The 19420-nt window shown below is 43.3% G+C and overlaps 1 protein-coding gene across 2 annotated transcripts in view; it reads left to right on the forward strand.

Annotated features, from left to right (window-relative positions):
- The first annotated feature begins 8422 nt into the window (after positions 1-8422).
- The window catches only part of tnr (tenascin R (restrictin, janusin)), a 66514-nt gene continuing 55516 nt past the window's right edge, over positions 8423-19420 (forward strand). For both annotated transcript variants that reach the window (XM_031854433.1, XM_031854434.1), the window contains exons 1-5: positions 8423-9293; positions 10935-11157; positions 11304-11404; positions 12083-12245; positions 13094-13570. In XM_031854433.1, the coding sequence (XP_031710293.1) occupies positions 9210-9293; positions 10935-11157; positions 11304-11404; positions 12083-12245; positions 13094-13570 (1048 nt within the window). In that variant the 5' untranslated portion in view covers positions 8423-9209. The remainder of the gene's footprint in view (positions 9294-10934; positions 11158-11303; positions 11405-12082; positions 12246-13093; positions 13571-19420) is intronic.

Below are 19420 nucleotides of genomic sequence, written 5' to 3' on the forward strand. Positions count from 1 at the left end.
AGCGGCACTTGACACCGTCCTTCGCACTGACTGACTGCTCATGATCACAGTGCCTCTCTGAGCGACTGCGTGTGTCAGCAGCTGGGGGAGGCGCTGGAGATTACCATCGCACCTGGATTACAGAAGGCGATTGCTTCATTAAATGTTCTCGCTGTCGTCCTCCTCGACTCGTAAAAAGGATAGTTACAATGAGCTGCTCCCGAAGGCTGACTTATCGGTTCTCGCCGAGCCCCCTCGAGGGCCGCAGAGAGGAACGAGACCACATACACAGATTGAGACATATGTCTGCCGGGCAGACAGCGAGCACTTAGTCGGGAGGCAACAGTCTAAAAAGCCCTGTGGTCATGGGAAGAGAGCTACACACACACACATACACACATACAGTGGGAGTTAATGAAGCTTTCCAGTGCATATCCCTTCCTTAATCCAATGTGGATGTTAATCTCCTGTGAGTCCCTAACTGCTGAAACACACAGATCCACACACCTACACACGCATTCATTCAGTGGGAAACCGTGATCAGAGAGCAGTGCGTCGGAGGAGGAGGCCTTCAGAGGCCGAATGGACGAGCGAGGCTCGACAGTGAGGGGTTACCAGGTTGCCACTGGCAACCATTTTGGGAAATTTACAATCAAGTCTTGGCGTTACACATGAGAGTAGGGACAGTAAACAGCAAAACATGCATCCCAGTCTCTCCAACTGTGTGTGAGAGGGGATGTCAGCTGCCAAAGTAGGGACGATACAAACTGATGTTGGTGTCACGTGAGGAACCCACAAGGACTTCACTGCTGATGGGCCAATGGATCTGTGGGGGAGGGGGGGTATCAGCACAAAGGTCCAGAAAACCAACATTTGAAAGGGATAGAATGGATGAGGAGGCAACCAGGGACTTGCTTATTCAGCAGTTTGCTCTTTTTCTTTTGCTCTCCTGTTTCTCTTGAACCCTCTTATTATTTGTCCTGCTTTGTTCATTATTAAAACCCTCTAATCCTTTTATTCTAATTCTTTTCATCTCTACTACTTTAGTTTGTTCATCTTTTCAGGGCCAAACTTACACAAGTCACTTTCACTTTACTTTAGATACGGTCTGTTTATGGATGACTTAATGTAAATATACACAAAGTATAAGCGGATAACGGAAACATGCTTATGCAGCAGTTTCAAAGGTGCTCTGCTCAACATAAATGCAATCTGTGCGATGTGTTTTGAGAGGAAGCTCGTGGGTACGAGAAGTCACGGCCCGTGGTGGCTTTTGCCATCCACTTGGTATCGCTGTAGAGCTGCAAAGCACAACACACTCCCACAAGTCATTGGTCCTTTCACTCATCCATGGTGAGAGAATCATTATGGATGGGGGACGGAGCAGCGCTCACAGCAGCTGTTAATACTCTTGTGGTAATAACACGCTGTCGTCTTTTTGTTGCTTCCTACCAAGGAGCCATGAAAGACAACTCTTCACACATCCAGTGAAAACTAAAATCAAGCTGTACAGCACCATTAAGCCTTATGTATTTCTGTTGACACAAGAGTGAGCCTTTTTTCCCTCCAAAACAAGAACATCTTATATATAACATAATTAGAAAAAATAGATATAAGCCCCATGAAAAAAACACATTGAACCTGATCGTTACGCTGGGAGATGTATCAGTTCATTATAGTGAACATGGGAACCAAAGAATCGCAATCATGCAATACCACGTTACTGAAAAGCCAACTGCAGGGTACGGCAAGCAAATGCCACAACCGCCACGTTCACGTTATTTCTTCATTGGATTTTTTTGCAGTGGGATTGCCGCGTATTTACGAGCGTCTCTATTGCGCGGAGCGCTGCACGTTTTGTTTTTCTGGTCGCCGAGAGTTGAAAAATGTTCCAACTGTGGGTAAAACGCGGCGCTCGTTACTGTCACTGTCACCCAGCCGTCCAATCACAATGGACGAGTGTTGGGACGAATGCCAGAAAGACCAACCCGTCACATCCTACATTAGGCCACAAGTGCAAACGATAGCAGCAATAGAAACGCATACACATAGACCCACAGGCCCGTCTTCTCTCCTTACGGGCTTCAGCCTTCATCCAGAACAAGTACTCTACCTTGTGCCGAGATTTTTATTCATGTGGATATTCCATGTCATAACAACCAAACACAATTATTATCACCGCAGGGGGAAATGCCTTCATCGCAACAGCATTAGTCTCAACATCTCAAGCGAAAAAGCTTTATCTTAAGTGAGATAAAGTCAACTCTTTCAAAAGCGAATATAAAATAGAAAAGCGCTAGAATAACAAAAACGAATGTACTGTTTTCTCCTGCTTGAGGGACTTACAGTCAGCGGCTACATTATAACATAAACTCGCTCGTTAATTCAAACTGCCGGCTCCTCTGAGCACTGAATGATGCGACTGCAGCTGAATATGTGAAGTATGCAGACGGGGTGAAGATGTTTAGCTGCTGCTAGACTAAAGCTTGAAATCAGCAAGATGTATGATGAGAGCAGGGTGGCTGTTACTGCCACAGACTGTGTACAGTGGATAAAGTAATAAACAAAAAGCGTGTGCAGTGCGCTGCCTTTAGAAACAAAGCTGTCACTGAGAGAGGTCAAACGAGAACACAAGGGAGGAGAGTAACAAGTGAGGGGATGAATGCTCTGTGAGTCACCTCTGGATGGTTTAAGAAACATGACAGGGACATCTGTTGTCCCATCACATCTCAGAGAGTGAAGCAGCAGAGTGAATGTGTGGCTTGAAAACTGCAATGATAGCACCATACAGCAACATAACAGATTATATACCAAAGTCCCAAATGAGCATCCCCAGCACATGTAAGAGGTATGCCTCAAAGGATTGGATCCTCCTATCCACTAGTGTGTAGGTATACTTATTAAAGTGTTTACAGTGTGATTGTAGAGGTCAAATAGCCCAACATATAATCCACCAAAAGGATAAGTAAGCCTTTGAATCAGAATATGTTTATAGGCATGGGCATTTCTTGATAAAGCCACAAAGCTGCATAGAAGCCTTTGCAGTGTGAGCTTTTGACCTGGAGTATGCAGCCACAAAGGCCAGTAATCCCTGAAGTGAAATTCGCACCGTTTGTTACAGACACCCTTCACAGCAGTACAAGTTTTGGTGAAGTACCAAAATGCCGATCAGGTCCATTCTTCACTGGTGGAGCACAGGAACACCCCTGTGTGTCGTTGGAGTTTGTAAAATGAGTGTGAGTCTAAAGAGCACACCGTACATTGCTGAACTCATTGCTAATATTTCATTAGCCTGAGCAGAGGCCATGTTGATGGAGCTGGGCGAAAGAATATTGTTGTTTTACCAATCCTTGAGGTAAGTCATGCAGATGTTAGCCTTCTGGAGATATCGTACTAGATCTGAGGTAGTAACTTTGGTCCGCCTGCTCGGGAGCTTCCCCGAGAACTACAAACCTTCAAGGGCTTTTTTTAATGTTTGCATTTGCAAGTTGAAAAATAAAAGACTCCTCTGAGGGTAAAAAAAAAAACAAGACACAAGCACTTACCTCAACGATGCAGGAGTTTGTGTAACAACTGACTACATGGATTCTTGTTGGAACAATTCTGTAGGGAATTTGGTGGCTCCAGCACAAGTCAGTCCTTTAGTTTGTTCTTGTCTAGCTGCTGTGAAATGAATGTAGCTGCCTTCAAGTGCGGTTAGAAATGTCAAGGTCATGAAAACGCTCTGAAGGAAAACAGCGATTGTGAAATACAAAGTCTGCTCATGCTACAATTGGGGGGTTAAAAACACGACAACACACAACGTTCAAAACTGAACAAGGCTAGCTAGCTGCAGATTCAGGTGGCGGGACGAGTCCAGGAATCAGGGATGAGGAGAAAGGCCGGGAAAGCGCAGTTTGTTCTTAGGTAGCCACACGTGAGCGACGGTAGATTCACTTCATGAATCCAACAACAATGGTCTGTAGCACCAGGCAATTTATTTCTCCTTTCTTTTGTTGTTTTTCTAAAAATGACTAGACTACGAAATACAGCAATATCACCCGTTCAAATGTCAAAATCAAAGGCAGAAATTCGACAAATGCAGGATTTTTCTTCCATTCACATTTAACTCTAACTGGATATTTGTGTCCTCATCTACAATGCGTTTCCATTTCCTCCTCCTGTATCGGATCCATTACATGGGGCATGCTTTGTGTTTAAGAGTGTGAGCACTAATGACTCCTTGTGTACCTTTGGGGGCCATTTGTGAAAGATCCGACACTAATGTAATGGTATTGGTGTGTAAATGTTTATTTTTCTCCCTGAGGAAAAAAGCCGAGTAGTTTACTATTGTCTTTCCAATAGCTAATGTTCCCAGCAAGATGTTTCTCTTAATATCTGTCATTGACTTTGTTCAGCCAGGATCTGTAGAGCTGCTGAGCATGCTATTTCATAACTATATTTCAACAAAGGATAGCTTTAAGAATTCTACTTTAAAATGTCTTTACACTGTTTTAGAAATTAATTTATTACTTACACATTGTAAAGATCATTACCAGAATTAAGCTCAAGTCATTTAAATACATTTTCTCTTTTTTTATCCTTCGTTATTCGGCTTCTTTAACATAAAGATCCTGATACACTTATTTGTCATTTAGCTCTTATCCAGCAGCACATCTGTATCCACAGCATGTCCCCAGACTCTGTTTGAATTATACGCACATGACAAAGGTTGGATTACTATATCGGTGTCGTTACACTGTGCATTTTAAAAACTCAATTCTCTTTTGATATCGACTCTCCTGCCCGTAAACCACTCTGGGATGAAAGAGAAAGATATTGTGAAAGATTCAAGACAAAATTATCAAACGCTCACCTCAGAGAGAAATGTAATCTTGCAAAGATGAAAAAAGTTAGACAAGATCAAAGTGTTTTTTACATTCAACTTTCAAGCATGCTGATTTTTGTGGTTCATTTTACACTCGGGGTATTTTGCAGAGTTGCCTTTTCTGTATAGAAAGAATATTTTACCTTCTCCTCTGTGACGCTGCATTAAGTGTCCTGATGGTTTTTGTTATAATTGAAACAGGCAAGTTTCATTTCAGCCCCACAGGGGGGGTGAGCCCCTCCGATTTATCTCAGGAAAATACATAAAGTGACAGTATTGTTTCAGAGCATTCTCAGACAGAGTCTGTGAATAAGCGGCAACACAAATACACACACATGCACGCTCGGTTTCCCTGCAGCGTCCCCTTTTTTTGTACTTGCACGTTTAGGAAGCATCTCTAGTTTGAGAGGCTGATTACTGACGGATCTAATTACCATCAACGCAGGTGGAGGTATAACGAATAAATGCTAAAAAACACTTGATACATGACAGTGTGATTATGTGCTTCTGTGTGTGTATTTCCTCGTGCGGGTATGCCTGGAAATGCAGCAGTACTGTAGATTTGAATGAGTAGGTATCGTTGCACTTGGTTTTGTGTGGGCTGCTGTGCTCGTGTGTTCTCTCTGCTGGGAAAAGAAAGCGAGTAAATGAAGCCAGTTTTTAGTGCCTGCAGCATGTTGATTCTCTTCACTCTGAATGAGTGGGTCTGTCCTTAATTGAGCCTCCATGAAAAAAAAAACCCTCCTCTCGTTGTGCGATGAAATGCTGGTGGGCATCAGCCTGCACCATGACCCGTTGACTAAAGTGTAACCCTGTGACTTTGAAACTCTTTCAAAGTTGTGTCATTACCAGCGTAAAACTATGTGTAGGGTTGTGTTAATGTGCTGTATGGGTCTATATTTGGTGGGCGTTTAAAAGCATTATGCCTTAAAGCAAGACTTCTCCTTTATCTGTAGTGAGATAAGAAGGTTGCATGACACTTTTATCTCACGATACATCTATTTTTACCTCTGTTTCTTTGTCGTAGAGAAGAAGCTTCAGAATATGGTATAAGCTGGTAGAACATAGAGCCTGTCTGAAATATCGGTAGCTCTTTTGAAGTCGCAGCTGATTTATTTATGTCTTTATTCATGTAAATGTTTTGTATTTATTTATTTTTCTTTCAAGGTTTGTATTTTCCCTGTACCAAAACTCATTGGTCTTTTCTGACCAAAAGCCGACGCTTGTTAACCGACAAGATAGATGTCTTACATGCATGGGTGCTGTGGTTGAAGTGCTAAGAATCTGCCCAACTGTAGCGATATCCTGTTCCATCGTTTACCGCCAGCTGCAGTGTGCATTGTGCAAAACAGGCAACTGAGTCCCCAGTTCACCCGTCTCAGAGAGAGTCAGCAGCCACGATGTTGCGTCATTGTCATGGACACATGCAGCCACTTTCCCAGTAGGTCTCCTATAGTCAGGGCTTCCACCAGTGTGTTTGTGCAAGCCCGGCGGCCCGTTTTGTGTGGCGATGAGTATGAAGTTAGCAGTAACGGTATAGCTTTAAATGTAGCAGTACAGTCTGTTTATTTGTTGGAGAATAAACGCTACAACTCCTCTAGACCCAAACCAAGTTCTTGCTTGCTCCCTGCTGATGGAAGTGAAGGGTTAGCACTGAAGCTAGCCACGCTTTTGGCCCAGGCTCACTTAACATCCCTTGTTCCTTCTCAAAATACTGTTATGTGTTTAGCAAAAACAAAAGTCGACTGATATATTGTCAGTGGATTTTATTGGTCTCAAATACAGTATTGGTGAAACTCGAGTGTAAGACACAATATTATGGCAACTCGGGATGAACCAATTCATCGGCTGATATTCGCCTTGTTTACCACTATCGCCCTTTCAGCTAGTTCGATGACTTCTGCTGATGGCAGTGGGCAGCCGTAACAACTCTGTGCTTGGCTAAATGATGTTTTAGATACTTGTGGTTAGACTCCGACATCAGAAGCAGCTGCTGATTTGGATAAAAAGACTCTGGCTTGACGTGAGAGTGCAACGGTTGGCGTGTGCACGTGTTGTTTGTTTTCAAGTTTGCTTTCAGCGAGCGGCTGTTCAGCTTTGAGGCTCACATCTTGGATGAGAGTGATGCTTATCGTGCATCTTACTTTGTAGTAGGCTGCCAGTGATTTTTTTCTCTCTCCTTTTATCATTAATATTCAAAGGAGGTGGGTTGTGTGATTATTTTTCTCTCATAGAGAGGCTCGTGTTCAGCCCCATGCCGACTGAAAGTTTGCGCTTAATGGAAACACAAAAACATTCTATTGTCTGAAAAACACAAGCGGTGAAAGATAATTATGTTTGTATTGATTCATTGATTTATTTTTTGCTTTCATAAATTTTCTTTACATTTAATTTACGTTTCATTAAAAAAAAATATGTTTTCATTGGTGTTTCACACATTTGTACGATTGGATTTGTGCTCATTTAAAGTCAGTCAGCTCTTTATTACGCTGACTTTAAAACAGTTATTTTTGTAATGAAGATTCAATTGTTTCCCTGGCACAGAAATAACAACAAAACCAAAATAAACAACAAAAATCTGCTATTGTCAAAATTGTTATTCCAAACATCGTATCGGCCTCCAATTTCACATCGTTTGATCCGGGAGCTGTTTTCCCATCATGCGTGTTACAGGAAGTGAGCGAAACATCCGTGCATCTATCATCATCGCGTGGTTTCAGCCTGCATGGGAGCCGTCTACTGACGCTAGCCGAAGGGACGCGGCTCTGGCTAATAGCTGTGAACAAGGCGGTTCCAGTTGGCTTTGTCCATCTCGCTCCTTCATCGTCGCCGTGCTTCTCATTTGTTTGGTGAACTCACCAGTTAAACGGCTCGTGTCGTGTCAGACAGCAGCACGCTTGAGGGGGAGAGTTTTTTTTTTTTAAGTAGAACATTTTCCATCTCTTTGGTTGGGAGTGTATTCTATCAAGGACAAAGTCATTGTTAAAAGCATTAGTGGCACCGTCTGAAGCGAGGCATGCTGTAGATTGTAACGTATCAGCGGTTATCTTCCCCCTACGGGACTTTTATGATGTACTGTATGTGTCAACGCTCTTAATGCGAGTGGTCCTGATCACCACACACGTACACAACCTCGTACACAGAGGTGGTTCCACTTTGCCTTGATGTTCAGGTGGGTGCCAAAGATCTTGAAAGGGAAGTGTGACTGTGCGAACAGTGGGAGTATCCATGAATTAAAAAAAACAACAACAACAAACATTTTCATTTTCCCTCAATGAGACAAACTTAAAAGGACGCCTGACTCACACTGGGATTCTCCCCGTTTCTCATTTTATGTGCAGATGTTTCAACGTTTTCACCCTAAATGATCAAAAAAGACGGCAGAGCCAGTTAGGTGTGATAAGAAGTCTTCCATCTGGCCCTCACAAGAGGCACCAGCTGAGAGCAGTAGCCTGCCTCACCAACATGAGATGCATTGTGCTGATGAAAGAGGCTCTCAAAGACAGACTACACAGGCTCATCCGCGAGATGTGTTCCCCCCCCCACCCCATCTGAACAGTCTTCTGCCCATGCACACACAGACGTGAACATGCTAAAACTCAAGGGAATCGTGCTTAAGTGTGCCGCTATGACAGGCTGACGCACCGACACATAATTGCTTTTCAGTCTTGTCTTCGTGCTTTCAAGACACAAGCTGTCGACACACTTTGCTAGGTAGATCTCGGCAGCTTGAGAGAGATGTTTGATTCGGCTGCCGTCGGTGACAAACCTCAATAAAGTCAAATAGCCACATTAAAGGCGAACGTCAGCTCGGCTTTATCTGTGCTGATGTGCGGCTGTCGGCTTGAGGGATCCACATCAGTTTTTCCTCCGAGCGGCTGTGTCCCTGTTCTCACTTTCCCGTTCAATGCAGAGCGGATTACACCGACGTCACTCAAAAGCATTTCTCTACTGAAATCCATCCATCAACTCTCTCCCTGAGAATCATCTCTGTATTCCTCCCAAGTGGAAAGATGAAATGTTTGTGAAATACATCCAAAGGTTCTTAGCCACTTCCAAAATCCCTTGAGCAGTTTCTTCTTTTTTTTTTCTTCTAAAGCCAATTATTTCACATCAGATCAAAGGCATTTATTTAGCATTTACAGAGGATAAGCTGATGGCAGTGGGACTGAACACACACACACACACACACAAACACATATGTTTCCATTTTATCACACCTCACAACTACCACTGGAACAGTGTACATTATGTATTTTTAATGCAACACACACAACACCACTGACGGCTTTTTCTCTCCTCCCACCTTTTCTCATTCGTCCGCAGGTGTCGGTGCACAGGAGTGGTGAGGTTTCTTCCCAGCATGCCACTGGCACAGCAGCACCACAGGGCCACTGCGCCCACAGCGGTCTGGATCTTTGCTTTCTCTCTATTTCTTGCTCTACAGGTAACAATTTGTTAGGTTAAAAAAATAACCCTGTCCATTTTCCCCTGGGCTTTTTTTAATTCCGCCATATAAATTATTTATTTTCAATCTACTATTTTTGGCAGCCATGTTAATCACTTGACTCTGGGCACAAATCCACACTGACCAGTTTGAGTATCAGAGAGAAGTGATGATTTGCAGTTCAGTGTTGTTTTCCTTGCATTGCTCCTACAAAGTACACCTTTTTTTTTTGTTATGAGGGAGCAAGCACAAAGTGGTACAATTGATCGTTCACTCAGCCCCACTTTCCGTACAGTTTCTGTGGCTATGTCTGTCAAGCTTTCCATTCTTGCATTGTTATGCACATATGCATTGTGCTGGGATAATGGTGGCAGATTTACCACTCCAAACTCTCAGTAAAGAATAGTTCCTGCTGTCAGACAGAGGTAGACGAGAGCAGGTTACTCGTTTCTAGACCGTCACTGTTGTCGGCTAAAATGTCGACGGCTGTAGTTACCCACCTACCTAAGCTAATTAAGCTAACTTTCCAACTGTGGTTTTAAATTATAGTCTTGTAAAAAGGTGTCTATGCACTTGAAGGCATACATACAATGCTTGAGACCAAAGCTGCACGGGCTAAGCAGAAATTCACCATCATAAGAGCCATGAAGACATGGAAATCTTCTTAGTATTAAAAGTATGATGAGAAAAAACGCAACATTACAAGTTATTGTTATTATAGTTATTTACTCGGCTGCTGACACACTTGTTGGGCTTTAACGATAAGGACTTATCAGTGTTTTCTGGCGGATGCATCTAAAGCTAGAGAAAGAGTGGATGTAGTTGCTGAAACTCGGACTGGACTGGTTTCCACACGGTGAGGAAATACTGCACCTGTAACCCCACAAACTACTGTTGTTCGCTAATGATGTGCCTCGGAAGTAATGCGTGGTTCGTAGGAAGCTACTTTAGCAGACCATGCTAACATTTGGGAAGATAAACGCACAGTTTAATCAATTCCCTGCTTGTGTGTTTTAGCTGTAGAAAGGCCAAGAAAAGACAAACATCCTCTAAACTCTTTAAATGCGGAGCAGTGTTCAGACTACAGCGGAATGCAGATCTCTGTAAAATGTGGAGAAGTCCAAATCTTGACAGACCTGCTGTGTCAAGTTAGGGTTGCTAAGCTATATTTAAAAAAAAGAAATTGCTGTACAGTGAAAGGGTTTTGCGATTATCAGTTGCACACAGATAGTGCTGGTAATCATAACTACCTCTAAAGACATTATCAATCAAACATCTTTTTATTTTCTGCTTTTCATTCTTTCTCCCTTGAAATGTTACTGGCTTTATCCAATCTTAGAAATGATATGTGCTTTCTGCCAGATACAAAGAAAGCACAATCTTAAAAAATACTGAACTGTCACCAGATCTTTTGAAAATGATCCAAAATTTGAATGTAAAAATGGTTTTGTCAGCCAACCAGTGAGAGAATCCGTCATATGCTGTGTATTAGTGTCATCTTGTTTTTTTTTTGTCCTCCCTGGGTTGTTATCTTCACTCCATCATCTGCTGTAAACACAAGATATAAAGGACGAAAACAAAACCCGGAGTCCAAACCACGTGCAGTGTTTTTTTTGTTTCATATTGTCTCTCTCTCTCCAGGGCGTCGTTCATGCTGCTCCATCAGGAGACAACAAGCTGGTGCGTACCACCAGAGTGAGGCGACAGACCCCAGGGGGGGATCAGCCCCCCTCCGCTTCCTCAGCCAACGAGAGCCTGCGGGAGCAACCCGTGGTCTTTAACCACGTCTACAACATCAATGTACCCTTGGAGTCTCTGTGCTCCGTTGACCTGGACGCCTCCGCACCACCTGCCCCAGGGGATGGTGAGGGCTTCTCATCGATCGAGTGTTTGGGTTTAAACTCGCTATAGTCATCTCACGCCCTGGAGGCCCCTCTTGTTCTCACAGAGAGACACACAAGCGTGTTGTTTTTAGACACTTTTTAAGACCAATTCTTTTTTGATCCAAAGGTGCTCGTGCTGAGTTGGGGTCCAGACCTTCTGTGGAGGGACCAATGGATCCCAGTGGACCAACAGAATACATGGAGCAGACGCTGGATGCAGACAGCCAGGTATGTGTTTTAGCAGTATTTTTGTTTAAATAGTAGTAAAGCATAGAGAGTTATACAGTGATTCGGATGACACAAGGCTGAGGTGTGAAGAGACTTTTTGCGAGTGATTTAGGCAGACTGCCTCACGTTGCACAGAAACGACAACAAAGGCGTCATCTAAAGGACAACATCTGTTTCATCACACAGTCATTTACATACTGATGTGTATGCTGATATGTTGCTTAGCTCAGAAATAATTAAAGCAAAACAAAAGAGCAGGATGTTTTTTGAGTGCTTAACCCCCGAGCACTGCTGACTCTAGAGGCTGTGGTCGTGAATTCAAGTCCATAACTATTGATGGACTGATAGTTACCAGTTTTCAAGATGGGGGAAAAAGTTACAATATTAAAGATTAAAGAAGAGGTGGGTAATGTAGTACGTTTCTACAGACATGTGGATATTTTTCACTACACCATGAAAACTGACACTGGCCTCAGTTCTCACTGCTACTTTTCAAACCTTCAAGGCTAGGTGAGTGTTTGATAATTAAAAAAAAAAAAAGAGTGAAGTATCACTTCAGAGTTAACACAATCCGCATTGTCCCATAAATTGGCGATAAATTGCCCGATAAGCTTAATTATTGCCCCGAGGTGACAATATGCACTTCTTAACCGAACTGTACTACTTCTTCCTCTTCAGGTAACATTCACTCACCGCATCAACATCCCAAAAGCTGCATGCGGCTGTCCGGCAACAACCTCAATCCAGCAACTTGCCACCAGGGTGGAGATGCTGGAGAGAGAGGTGTCCCTGCTCAGAGCTCAGTGTGGGTCTGGATGCTGTGGGGAGAGCTCAGCCATGGGTGAGTGCTGTTAAACAGTGACAACAAAGTACGTGGATAAAGCTGGAGGATGTTGTTTTTCGTTTATATGAGCCATTTTACTGACAATATTTGCACACAAAAAAACCTTCTGGTGTCAACCATTAGGCTTTTGAAATGAAAAGATAGAAAAAGCTGCAAGGAATTCATGCAAAACAAACTCAGTCTCATATGCGGAAAAAGGAATTAAAAAAAACAGGTGTTATGAGTAAAAGATGGCGAAAAAAACTGTTTATACTATGAATGAAGAGCAGACAGACGGCAGCAGAATGATAATGCTGGAGGGCGACTTTTTTTTTCCCCACACGCAGTCTCGGTCTAAAAGGTGTGGAGAAACCTTTTGCGACTGGTGAACATTTTGTTCACTATTCAGGAGATGCCGCCATTATAATATGAGAGGAGGAGAATGGATAGAGTTATAGGCTATATTATGGTTCAAGGATCTGCTCTATTGACACCATCACCCCCATTCAAATATTTTCTGAAAATGCTCCATCTCTTCAGTGGGAATATGATTATCTGCAGCAGTCACGACGTGAATCAGAATGAGGATGAAATGATCTGCCGGAGAGGACGGTGGCTAGATGGAAATGCACAAAGCGAGACAGCTTTTCAATGATGTCTTGTCTCTCTGGTACTCAGGCCTAATGTGAACATGAAGAGGATTGGACGTGTTCATGTCTAAGTGTATATTAGAATAAAAGAAGCACACGTAATAATCCTCCAAAACCGAACTATCCCTTTAGGTTTGATTGCATTGTCATGTTTTGAATCGAGCATCATTTTGTTACATGATAATGTATATATCGATTTAAATTATTTCAAACCAGGTCATTTGGACTTTGTCCCAGGCTGCGGTGGCCACGGCAGCTTCAGCTTTGACCTTTGCGGCTGCATCTGTGAGGAAGGTTGGGCCGGCAAAAACTGCTCGGAGCCTCGCTGCCCGGACGACTGCTCCGGCCAGGGCGTGTGCGTGGAAGGGGAGTGCGTGTGCGACCGGGACTTCGGGGGCGACAACTGCTCGGAGCCACGGTGCCCCTCGGACTGCTCGGGTCGCGGGCTCTGTATCGACGGGGAGTGTGTGTGCGAGGAGTCCTTCACCGGCGAAGACTGCATGGTCGGGAGGTGTCTCAACGACTGCTCGGACCAGGGGCTGTGCGTCAACGGGACGTGCCAGTGCAGGCCCGGCTACGTGGGGGAGGACTGCTCGCTGGTCTACTGCGCCAACAACTGCAGCAAGAAGGGAGTCTGCAAGGAGGGATTCTGTGTCTGCCAGGATGGCTTTGCAGGAGATGACTGCAACTCTGGTAGGCTATTACTTTTTTTTTTTTAACCTTTTGGTCAGTTTAATCCTCTTGACTGTTGTCAAGCACTAAAAGTAGTTTGTAAGACATTTGTGGTTGAATTCCCTGAAGCAGAAACTTGTTTCCTGTTACACTTGCTGTCAATGTGGCCAGGATCAAGTAACTCGGAGCAGAAATCCAGCCTGAACAGATTTCACAACGACACTCTGTGACCCTCAGACAGTTCAGCCTGAATGCTTGAGCAGGAACAGGTTCCTTTTGAAATTAAAAGCTGCGCCGTTAGATTGAGTGCCTGCATTACCGGGAGATATTGACTGTAATGTGGACACATTTTCTGTCCTTGAATTGGCACTATCTCTGAGGTTTATTTGGGTGGTCACATTAAAAGCACACTTCAGATTAAAGTCCTATATACTGGTTGTCAAACATACACTGTAAAATGTCAGAAACTAAACAATCAGGGATGCAAACAACTTGCTTTTTCGGCGAATGTAGCTTTTTTCACGTCGAGGTGAATCCAGATCGGAGTTTTTTTTTAATACACCACTCTGTGGCTGCTCTTACTCTAATAACCTTGTTTATTCCCATTCAGTTAGAATGCATTTACTGTACGTTTCTAGTAAAACAATAAATCTTACAGTCAAGGTGTCAATAAATAAATAAAAGCTAATAAATAATGTCAAATGATTGTTAATTACAAAGGTTCTGATCAGTCAGGAATATGCTGGTTTTAAATATTAATAGCTATTTACAGACTGTGTGGGCTACAATGCACTTGAAGTCTAATTCTCCTCTACAATAATCCTCTACATGTTTACAATCGGGTAAGCAAACTCATTAACGTATGCAGTAATGAAGATCAGTGTAAATGACGGAAGAGCGGCATCACAATGTGCAGAGGCTTTACGCCAAAATCATTCCCTTGCTGACTATTTATTTCCCACCGGCTGGCCTCTCCATTCCCTCGTGGGATTTCCTATTTATACAAGCTTATAGCACAGGCCTTCGTACATGGTTATGTGATGTTACGCTGTTGCATTCTTTTTTATTACTATAAGTGTGCATTTCTTTGCACGATATATTATGGAAACAATAATCAATTTGGTTGGAGATACATTTTCTGAAGATTGATTTATAGATTAAGCAACTAATTAATCCGAACACTTTATACAATTTATAACAAATACAGTAGTGTGTGGGTATCGGCACTCATGTGCCATGGAGTGCTGAGAGTTTGCAAACAGATTACAGCTACAACAGGGGATTTCATTAATCGGCACACCTTCAATAAGAACACAGGAAGCAATTAATTCAACCGCCTAGTGTAGTGTTTAGATAGAAGGTAGACCTTCTTACCCATGCTGCTCCATGGCCACCTACAGAGCAGGTAGATGGATCTGATTTGTTCCATAGATTTATAAATGCAAAGCTTTCTCACTCTGTCACTGCTACAGCACTCAGGTGCACAGGTCTGAATGCTGAGCCCCATCGTTTGTAGCAGCCCTGAAAAACAAGCCCCTCTGTGCTTTAAATGCAGCCTGGCGGGGCACGTGACTTGCCGGGCATCAGAAGGTGTAACAGCCTTTGAAGTCACATTCATCCTGGGGGGGGGGGGAGAGAGAGAGAGAGAGAGATGCTACATTAGCTGCAGCTGAGACAGTTTTCTGAGTCGTGCTCGCCTTTTGTTCTCACGAGCTCTTCACGCCACAATATCAGATGCCGCTCTGCCGTTTGAGGCAGCTGTCAACAAAGTGAAGGATGAGGACAGACAGGAGAGCCGCCATCCCGTCAAATATCTGTACAAAGTGAGGGAGTCCGAATTGCTTATTTCTTTTGCAATTAGAGGCTAAACTAGCCAACGCTGGTAGGGGATAGTTTGCTGAATACAAAACGAAGCAGTTCAATTACCAGAGACCTGTAGGGTGACAGGCTTAAGTGTTTCATGTTATCAAAAGCTGAAGAAAGCGCGATGTATTTTTGCTCCATTACGGTGGCCAATATTCCCCCGCTATGACAAATTACGGAGGCTGTTGAATTTAAATGGGATGTTCCAGGCGTACGGGTAGGATACAGTAAATCTTTACATAAAAAATGTATCCACCCACAAAGCAGAGATCAAGTAGAGCTGAAGAGTGGCATTTAATCTCGGCGGCAGAGGAATTCCACAATCATCTCCATGAGTCCTGATGCTACAGTTGAAAAGTGGCGGTGACATTCTCACGTTGTTGACATCCTCTGAGTGCGGCAGTGGAGACAACTGACATTTAGTTGTGGCTCTCAGAGCTGTGTTGCAGCTTTAAAGTTCTGCTGTGTGTGTGTGTGTGTGTGTGTGTGTGTGTGTTCAAAACTACAAAGAAGTTTGATGTCGTCTCTTATGCGTGTTTGTTTATTGTCCTTATTTTTATCAGACTATTCTGAAGTATTGCATCAATCGATTTTGACAGAACAGCATGGCTTCTTGTGTCTATCAGTGTCTATTATGAGCCAGATTAACTGTATATAAATAGGGCTTTGACAGACATGTGACGGTCCACCTCGTCACAGCTCACAGAATAGCTTGAGCTGCTGGCGAAAGGCCACGCTATTTATCGGTGCCATTCACAGTCTGCCTCTTCAGCTTGAGGAACACACACTGTTATCGAGGTTTGACTAAAATTGTGAATGTAGATTGTGACAAAAGCCACTCGATGTCCAGAAGCATTCTCCTGCACTGAATAGAAATTGATTCTCTTTTTTTCCTCCCCTGTATGACAAAGAATCTTTGACGGTATGTATTTAACTAAACTAAAAGAAACTGTTATGGGGTAGTGTAGTTGGTGGACCCAAACGCACGCACACACAGCAGGTTTACTCCAGCCAAGACTTTATTTAAAAGTGCAGGAGGAGTCAAAGAAGGAACAAACAAAAACAAAGACTAACTGTCCAGCAAATTAAAGTCACTCGTCTTTCTCCACCGGAGTCGGGAGGGAAGCTCAACCGAGGCCGGGACAGATAGACTCCGGAGTCGGGAGGGAAACTCGACCGCACTCAATACTGAAGGAACAGAAAAACAACCAGATTACGATCTTCACTGAATCGGTGTTCAGACTTACGTGTCCAGACTGGTAACCGGACGGACTGACGACGCACCGGTGAAACGCCGAGGTATTTAAACCAGCCAGCGGAGATCACTGGAATGAGCCACAGCTGAGCCTAAGGAGAGGGGCGTGAAGTGGGCGGAACACGGGGGTGGAAACTGTAGGCTGACACAAAAACAAAACATAAGCACATGGCCCACAATAACAAAACAGACAGGGGGAAAAAACAGAGGAGCACAAACTAGGAGCAGACAGGGATCCTAACAGAAACACAGAGTTTCAGCTAAAGTCTAGTGTGTTCCCCATTTTTAGGATAAGAAACCAAATTTGCATTTATAGGTAACCCCACAGGTTTAGCTTAACGTCAGCTAATTTATGTTTCGCCAATAATTAAACGTTATAGCTGTTATATGTGGTGGGACTATTTGAATATACTTGAAGCTGTGCACTAAGATTACAATAATACACATCAAGCATCCAGCAGTTTTTTATTCAAACACTATCCTTTAAACTTATCATAGCTCCCTTGTCATTCAAAACTACTTAATATGTAAACTGTATATTATGGCATATATGATAAATCCCATACTTATTTGTAGACCTCTTGTAGTATTTCTTCATGGTATTATTTCTTTTTTATTATTTTTATGCCTCTGCATCGCCGAGAAAGCTGTGGTCGGAGGCATTATGTTTTCGGCTTGTCCGTACATGTGTACGTCCGTCTGACCCATTCTCGTGAACACAACATTGAGGGAATTCCTTCAAACTTGGCTCAAACTTCCACTTGCACGTAAGGTTGAACTGATTAGAAGTTGAACCTCACAGAACACGTTTTAGCCAAACTGAAATGACAATTTCACACAAACAGTATGTTTTAATAGAATAAAAAGATGAAGTGATGACATTTTGGACAGACATGGATACAAACTGCAACATGACTGTCTTTGCTTCTTATTCTATCCTTGTTGGACATTACTTTAAGTCACCGCAATTACCTGATTTCTCTTCTCATATCTAAATGCATCCAAGCGTGTAGCCGGACTGGTAAATGCTGAATTATCAGAGACAGCTGGCTGCCAGCTTTGTGATACCTGTTATCCAGGATCACCAATGTTAAAATCCGTAAAACCAGGTAACCCTCTTTGTGATACCATGGTGTGGTTTGTGTTAACCCAAACACAGATCAAGGAAAACAATCCCCTATCACAGTGGTCAATATCATGGGATTTAATTCAGCAACAGCAGGTTCAATCTTGGACCTCATTCAGGGGTGAAAAACTGATTCAAAATCTGTATTATTCAGATGTTTTCTACCAGACGCACATGCCAAAATATTGTACTTCACACTGGAAGTTTCAGTTTATAAGCAAATGAACTGGAGAATTCCATCACATGAAGTAGCCTGAAGGTAAGTTAGTCCTCTGATGTTTCACTGACCTCCGTTGTCAGCTGGAGTTGTACCTCCGTAAGGTTTTAATTCAGTACATACTGCTGTATAGGCCTATGATAACATACTGATTAGACCTAATAAGACTTAAAGACTACAGACAAGATCCGTGAATAACCTTCGGCAAGTTGCCCTTTTGAAGCAAACCTTTAGAAAGATACATGTTTGAGAAAGAGAAAAAAAACCTTCAGCACATGAATTAGTTTGCAAATAATACAACCTGTGTGTTTGTAACATCACATTTATGTCGAATCTTCATTTCTGCTACATGTATACACGTTCAGATTCACCATCCCGGCTGGTGATTCTTTGTTTTCATATTCTGAATTTGTTAAAACTGTTTGACGTCCTAAGACCCCCGTAGGCAGCCCGAGAACAAAATGAGCCTAAAGAGATCAAGTCAGGAACTGAGAACCGCTGCTGAAGTTGGACCCGGTCCCCCCCCCCCCCCACAAAGGTCAGACACTCTGTCGATGGTTCTGCAGTTGAGAAATGTTGAACCACTCCCGGGCGACGATAGAGTAAACAAGACATTTGCATTCAAATGAACTGCTCCATGTTGATGACCTTTCCCGTAGCAACAACAAGGTGAGGTGCTCGATGCTTCTCCGTCTTTGCTGTACGCTCAGTAAAAAGCTCCTCTGACTAACTTTCCAGAGGAGTGTGGACTTGAGAGTCCGCCCTTCACTTTCTCTGTGAGTTAGTGCCTTTCAAGCAGCTCGTCTGTTCAGCCTCCTTGCATGACCTCATTCAATCACTCTTCTCTTATGCCGTGGATTATTGTTCCTTGATTTGATTTGTTATTCCCTCCATATATATACGTGACAAAGCCGAGGGTAATTGATGAAATGAATCTAGCTAATTGAATGCTGCAGAATTAGTCCCCGGTGCAGGTTCACTGTTTCGTAAATGAACGAACTAAGCGCGCAGCATGCGCCCCCATCTGTCGAGTGTGTGAGGAAGTAGACGAAACGGCTACCAGAGTGTCCGGAGGTTCGCCCGAGGAGAACTCAGTGCTGTAGATTCCTGCATCACAGGAGGGTGAGGGGTTGTTTATCACGCCATCAAACTCACTTTACTCCCCTCCCTGTCTCTCATTTACTGTTTCATCCTTATTCTCCCTCATTCTCCCTCTTTTTATGTTAGCCGTTCGCTCTCCTGAGGCTTTACTCGTCTCGTCTTTTTCCCTCCTGTCCTCTGTCTGTCTGTGAATCTGTCTCCAACTCAAACTGTTTGTACTTTCTGTCTTGTCTTCGCCTCCTTTATGTCCTTCACCTTTCCCCCCCCCCTCCTCGTTGTTTTTGGCAGTGGGAGCTGTAAACACTCTTG

This window comes from Anarrhichthys ocellatus, unplaced genomic scaffold (assembly GCF_004355925.1).
Source record: "Anarrhichthys ocellatus isolate YVR2014 unplaced genomic scaffold, GSC_Weel_1.0 scaffold15, whole genome shotgun sequence".
NCBI classification, from domain to species: domain Eukaryota; kingdom Metazoa; phylum Chordata; class Actinopteri; order Perciformes; family Anarhichadidae; genus Anarrhichthys; species Anarrhichthys ocellatus.